Below are 6674 nucleotides of genomic sequence, written 5' to 3'. Positions count from 1 at the left end.
GTGTCCCTCACATGGTCTTCCCTCTGTGTGTGTTGTCATAATTTCCCCTTTTTATAAGGACACTCGTCCTATTGGATTACGGCCCGCCCTAATGGCTTCATCTTAACTTAATTATCTCTTTAAAATCCCAATCTCCAGCATAGGAATTCTGGGGGGGGGGACACATGCAGCCCGTAACAGTATGTTTGAGGAACAGAAAGGAAACTGGTGTGTTGGGGGTGAAGGTGGTGGGAGGGAAAGCCAAGGAGAAGTCTGGAGAGGTTGGCAGAGGATTCAGAGGTATCATAAGAACTTGGGTTTTGTTTTCCACCAGAGGGTTCTAAGTTATGCTTTGCAGAAATCCTCTGCAAGGACCTTCCAGAGGGTGAGAGAGGTGACCAGGGCACCAGGGAGGAGGGTCCCACGATCCTCCAGGTGAGAAATGAAGAGGCCTGGGCTGGGGTGGGAAGGAAGTGGGTGCTTTTGAGGCCATAAGAAGGAAAGGACTTGTGGGTCAGTGTGTGGAACAGATATCAGGCAGCTGGAAGTTGATGGAAGAAGTGACCTGGTCAGACCTTCCGAGGAGGGTCTGGGAGTTTGAGACCCCATTTCTTGTTCACTGCGGTTTCCTTAGATTTGAGCACGGTGCCGGGCATGTAGTGGGTGGCCAATGAACGTTTGTGGAATGGATGCGTGAATGACTTAAAGCCAGAAATGGAAAAAGTTGAGGATGTTGAGTTTGGGAGAGAGTAGAGTCCAGGGGTGCGTGTGGGCCTGAGTGGGGGGCTCAGGGTCTCTGGTGCTCTCAGTGCTCTGGATGGGGGTTCGCAAGCAGACTGCAGAGGTTTACCTAAGACTCCTGGGATGACTTGAGATGTTTTTTTTAAAAAAATTAATTAATTAATTTTTGTGGGCTACTCTTCATTGCGGTGCGCGGGCTTCTCATTGCTGTGGCTTCTTTTGTTGCGGAACATGGGCTCTAGGTGCGCGGGCTTCAGTAGTTGTGGTGCACGGGCTTAGTTGCTCCAAGGCATGTGGGATCTTCCTGGACCAGAGATCGAACCCGTGTCCCCTGCATTGGCAGGCAGATTCTTAACCACTGCGTCCCCAGGGAAGTCCATGAGTTGAGATTTCTAACACAGACTTGAAGTAGTGAGCTCCCCATCCCTGGGAGTGTGCAAATGGGAGGACACATTTCCAGAGGGTTGTGGAGGAAACCTCTATCCCAGGGAAGGTTTGGAGCTGGGGGAAACTTAGTCTGGTCTAAATGAGTGTCCTTTGGGTTTCCCAGCAGCCCAAAGGTGGCAGGGGTTTCTGCATCCTCCTCACTTCCTGTGACTTCTGAGACTCAGCCTGTCCCACATCCCTTCTCTGTGTGTGTGTGGCTGGCAGTGCCCTGACATCATGGTTTGGGGTGGGTCTGGGGTGCCAGGTTTGCTGCAGCCATCGTGGTTCTAAATTCGGCTCTGCCCTTAAGGCCTTGTGCTTGGAGGTGCTGCCCCCTGGTGGGAAGAATGAGCAGTTCTCCTCACCACTTCATAACCTCCTGGGAGTTCTTGCTGATTCTACAGGTTGAGGCTGCCTGCAGGAGCGAAGGCAAGGGAGGGGGTCCAACCTTGCATGTTTGTGATATGGGGATCTGAGCCTGTCTGTGAGGCTGTCCTCTCAGCTGAGGACCACCCACTGGCCTGTGAGGGGGCTGGAGCCACTGCCCAAGACACAGTGGTACAGGGTGGGTGGGGATGACCAGGGCCTTCACTCCCTCCATTGCCTGATGGCAGATGCAGGAGATAAGTGGGGTGGGCTCACACGCTCCATGAATATAGGAGTTTCCAGTCTGGAAAATTCCTGCATAAGAACTAGTGCTGGCAGGTGAGTCGGAGAGAAAAACACATCAAGTGAGCAAATAAAAACCAAAAACAAAGAGACACACAGAAAGACTCAGGGAGAGACCAAGACAGCCTGTGAGTGAAGCTCAATAAGCATTGACTGTTTGAAGGAATGAATGAATGAATGAATGATCCCTTGGACCCAGCGTGAACGTGGATAAGCTCTGGCAGCTCAGGCTTATTTTGTTAAGGATGGGGAGGATGTGTCCTGGCTGCTGGCCAAGGGTCCTGACATTAATTGGGCTGGGCTAGATGGCATAAAGGCAAAGGGCCCTGCCTCCAGCAGGGGCCTCGGTGGCTGAGGATAAGGGCAGAGCAGGGAGAGGGGACTGAGGCCACCCTGCGGGGAGAATGTCCAGCCCCTCCACCCTGCAGGTGGGGTAGTAGAGGCTTCATAGGACATCCTCAGGGCAGGTCCCAGAGAAAGCCCCTGGGGTGGCATAGTAGGAATACGCCGAGAGAGGTCTGGGGAGATGGTGAACTTGGAATGAAACACTAGTGGAACGGAAGGTGGTGGGGATGGACAGCCCAGGACGACTGGCCCTGGAGACTTGTGTGGGGTTGGCAGGAGCGAGCCAGTGTCCAGGGGGACCCCCCACCTGGGGTATCTGCCTCAGGGTCACATTGCGTTGGGCAATCCTTGTGAATGTCACTGGCCGTTGGTGTCTCAATTAATGGGATGGGACCTTGTGGCTGGTCCTGGAGGTGAGTTCCAGGAGTCTGAGAACACCAGGGTGGGGTGTCCTGGGGTTCACCAGAGGGCAACCCTGGGAAAATGTCTTTGGGGAGGAAGTTGGGGGATTCAGAACACAGGTGCATTACTGGGGTCATCACACGATGGTCCTGGGGGCCCTAGCCTTCCTGGGAGGATGTTCCAGGAGCTGAGGAACGGGGTCAGGAGATGCACTGAGAAACCGCGTGGGAGTATTTCTGGAGGAGTTACAGAGCAAGGTGGGGTGGGGGGGTGGGCTGAGAACAGAGGGGGCCATCTTGGGGGCTTTGGGGGTCTCAGAACTTGGTGTTCTTTGGGGGTAAAGATGGGGGATGGGATGTGGGAGCTTCTGGATGGAAGGAGTTTGGGGAAACAAATCATGTAGGGAGGTCAGAGCTTTGGAGGAGGGTGGAACTTGGGGGATGGACTTTGAACACTGGGGGATCCTTTAGTGTGCCGTTGTAGGGGAGACCCTTGAGGGTCAGAATTTGGATCTTTGTGGTGGTGTGGGGATGCAGCACTTGTGGGGGGATGTTCAGAACATCAGGCTGTCAGAGAACTTTGGATAATCAGACCCGGGAAACCAAAGAGTGGGTGGATTTGGGGTGCTGAGAACCAGGATATCTTTGGAGTGGGCTTGGGAAGGGGATCCCAACCTGAGTGTGGTGGGAGACTAGGATTGTGGGAGATGGCTTTGACAGGGTTAGCACATGGTGGTGTGTGTGTGTGCGTGTGTGTGTGTGTGTGTGTGTGTGTGTGTACGGGGGTTGATCGTGGGGGATGGAGGGTCAGGGAGTCAGAACTGGGGTGTCTCAGGGGATGGCTCCTGGGAGGTGAGTCAAGGCAGGGCAGAACCAGGGATGTCTTGGGAGGTGACCCACCAGGGCGGGTGGGTCTGTGGGGTCAGAACCAGGCGCATCTGGGTGGGTCCAGCAGTGGACCGGGCCAGGCCCTGGGGGAAGGCAGGACGGAGCCGGCTGGGTAGCAGAAACTTTACTGCCCATAACTCCCCCCATCCCCGCAGCGTCCACACCCACCCCTGCCCCAGGTCAGCAGCATTTGCGGTACACGACGTGGGGCCCCTGCTCCTCGTAATGCTCCCGCAGGACCCAGCAGAACTTGAAAGCGCGCAGCGAGGCGAGGATGGAGCCGCCGATCCACACGGAGAAACTCCTGATGGGCTGGGCCGCCACTACCACGTGGGCCTCTGGGGGCAGAGCACGCAGCAGCTCAGCGCGGAAGCGACCCTCAAACCCGGCGAAGAGTGAAGAACCCCCGCAGAGCAGCACGTTCTGGGCCACGTCGGTCCGCACCTCCAGCGGCACCTTCTGAAGGCTCTGTTTCGCCATGGTGGGGACGCCCACGGGCGACAGCCCTGGGATCTCGGGGGGGCTGAACAGCAGCTCAGGGCACCGGAACAGCTCTTTGCCCAGCGTGACCGTCCGCCCGTCAGGCAGCTTCAAGGTCTGGCGGCATTCCCCCTCGGGCCGGGCCTGTGCCTTTAGGAAGTCGGAGGCCACATAGCAGTAGCGGCGCTTGATGTTCTCCACCGTGTCCAGGTCCTGCTGCCCCAGGGGCAAGCCGGAGCCCAGCAGCATCTCCGCCAGGAAGGCGGTCAGGTGGGTGCCCGCCAGGTCCAGGCGCTGTGTGGCGTGAGGCAGGTTGTAGCCCTGGAAGACGGGCACCGTGTAGGTGACCGCATGGCCCGCGTCCACCACCAGCGCGCTGACCCGCCCGTGCGCGTAGGCGGAGAGCACTGACTGGGAAGCCACGTACATGGCGGGGGAGCCCAGCGACTCGAAAACCACCTCCACCAGCTTCTCGCGGTTGGTGGTGGGGCTGAAGGGCGGATCGGAGAACAGCAGCGGGTGGTCCCGGGGGGTCACGCGGAGGTCGTGTTCCAGCACGTGGCGCCAGATCAGCTCGGCTGCGTCCCAGTCTACCACGATGCCGTTCCGCATGGGCTGCACCCGCATCAGCTCGGGGCGAGTGCGGGCTGCTTCGCCGATGAACGCCTCCAGCACCGGCGGCCCGGTGGTGGTCGGCTTCTTGGGCTGGCAGCCAACGACGGTGGGCACGGTGTAGGTGGGCCGGGCCTGCCCCGCGAAGCCCACCTTACAGGTGCCTGTGCCCATGTCGATGACCACCGCCCGGGTCTTTGGGGGCAACCTGTCGCCCACCATGCTGGGGGGGTCCTGCGGCATGGTATTGTTCGCCAGGATTGAGCAGGGGTTCAGGCTAGGCTTGGGGGCCTCTGGGGAGGTCTGGGGCCCCGGGGGGTTGCCCCGATTTGGATCCATGGCTGTTAAGTGGTCGTGTGGGTTGCTTGGCAAGGCAGACCACTTTCCTCTGGGGTGAGGGGGGTGTGGAGAGAAAAGGCTGAGTCAAGGCCTGGGGCAAGCACAGGCGGAGGGAGGGAGAGGGGGCCGGGCCGCTGGTCTATGACATCATTTTGCCGCTCACAATGCAGGAGTGGGGTGGTGGGGTGTAAGGGTGGGCCCTTCCTTGCTCCAGAAAGCTCCCAGAGTATTTAATCTGGGTTCCCCTCCGCCCCCCTCCCACCCCCAGTGCCAAATCTGGAGAAGGAGCAGGATAGAAGGCTCCCAAAGAGGGACCTCTGACCCAGTTCCCTGATTCAGAACCCGGTAAGACCCAGGAATCCTTCTCTTGGTGCCTTGTCTTGAAGTTATTTATAGTGTGGTATCTGAGAGCTGGTCACAGACCTCCTTAGAATATTAATGTATTAATCCTTCAAATATTAATTTGAAAGTAGTTGGCTTTAGAGTGGCTTTCTGGTTTCCAAGAGGAAACAGAAGCCAGCCCGGGGTGGGGGGCAAGGAGAGGCACAGACACCCCTATACTAGATTCTTTGACACTTCTGCTCTTCCTGCTTCCCGGAGCAGCCTTCCCATTCCATTCCTGCAGGGCAGGAATTTGCTCTTCAAATATCAGCAGGACACCACTGCCTCCTGTAAGTCTTCCTTGATTTCTCCTCCCTCTCTCTACCACCTGGTGGTGGTAGGAGGTGTCTGCCTTCACTCCAGGGACTTTATCTGCTTCCTCTTGGTGGAAGGGGGTGTCCGTGGAATACAAAAGGGGGATTTCAGGGTAGATAAAAGGGGGATGCATTTGAGAGGAAGACACGTTCGACAAAGGACAGCAGGCTCCACAATGGATCAGGAGTTGCTTTGAAAACTGTTTTTGTGGTGATAGGTATGACCTGTTAGTTAAAACAAATAAACAAATAAAAATCTGTGTGTGTGTATTTGTGTGGAGTGCTAGAAATTACCGAGACTAGTGCTGAATGAGTCACAGGGATATCAAAGTGAGGAGGCTTTACTTCCTAGCTGTGTTGAGATTTACTATCCTGACCAAAGAGTGATGTTGAGTTTTTATTAAATTAATTATTTTTTGTGTGATCTAATACATGTTTTTGGAAATTTTCATTTACTCAGCTATTTATTGAGGGTCCAGGCAGTCCCCCTGCTTCCAGGTTTATTGAGATGTAATTGACATATAACACTGGGTAAGTTTAAGGTGTACAGTGCGATGATTTGATACACTTATATATTGCAAAATGAATACCACTGTAGCATTAGTTAACACCTCCATTACCTCACATAATAACCATTTCTTTTTTTGTGGTGAGAACATTGAAGATCTACTCTCTTAGCAACTTTTAAGTATATAATATAGTATTGTTAACTGTAATCACCATGTTGGACATTAGATCTGCAGAAATTATTCATCTTCTAACTTGAAGTTTGTACCTTTTGACCAACATCTTCCCATTCCCCCCACTCTCCAACCCCTGGTTACCACCATTATACTCTCTGTTTCTATGGCTTCAGCTTTTCTAGATTCCACATATAAGTGAGATCATACAGTATTTGTCTGTCTCTGACTTATTTCACGGAGCGTAATGCCCTCAAAGTCCATCTATGTTGTCACAAATGGCATTATTTCCTTCTTTTTTCATGGCTGAATAATATTTATCTATCTATCTCTCTGTACATCTACATATCACATCTTCTTTATCCATTCATCTGTTGATGGACACTTAGGTTTGTTTCCATACCTTGGCTATTGTGAAT

The 6674-nt window shown here is 54.3% G+C and overlaps 1 protein-coding gene across 1 annotated transcript; it reads right to left on the bottom strand.

Moving 5' to 3' along the window:
* Positions 1 to 3629: 3629 nt before the first annotated feature.
* Positions 3630 to 4887, bottom strand: ACTL9 (actin like 9; the record flags this gene model as incomplete). Its single annotated transcript, XM_082381970.1, has 1 exon — positions 3630 to 4887. Exon 1 carries the CDS (start codon positions 4878 to 4880, stop codon positions 3630 to 3632), a length of 1251 nt encoding a protein of 416 aa, XP_082238096.1. The 5' UTR covers positions 4881 to 4887.
* Positions 4888 to 6674: the final 1787 nt, after the last annotated feature.

The sequence above is a fragment of the Balaenoptera borealis genome (assembly GCF_965194805.1).
Source record: "Balaenoptera borealis genome assembly, chromosome: 2".
In the NCBI taxonomy this organism is placed as follows: domain Eukaryota; kingdom Metazoa; phylum Chordata; class Mammalia; order Artiodactyla; family Balaenopteridae; genus Balaenoptera; species Balaenoptera borealis.
This window is presented reverse-complemented; position numbering and strand designations above follow the sequence as displayed.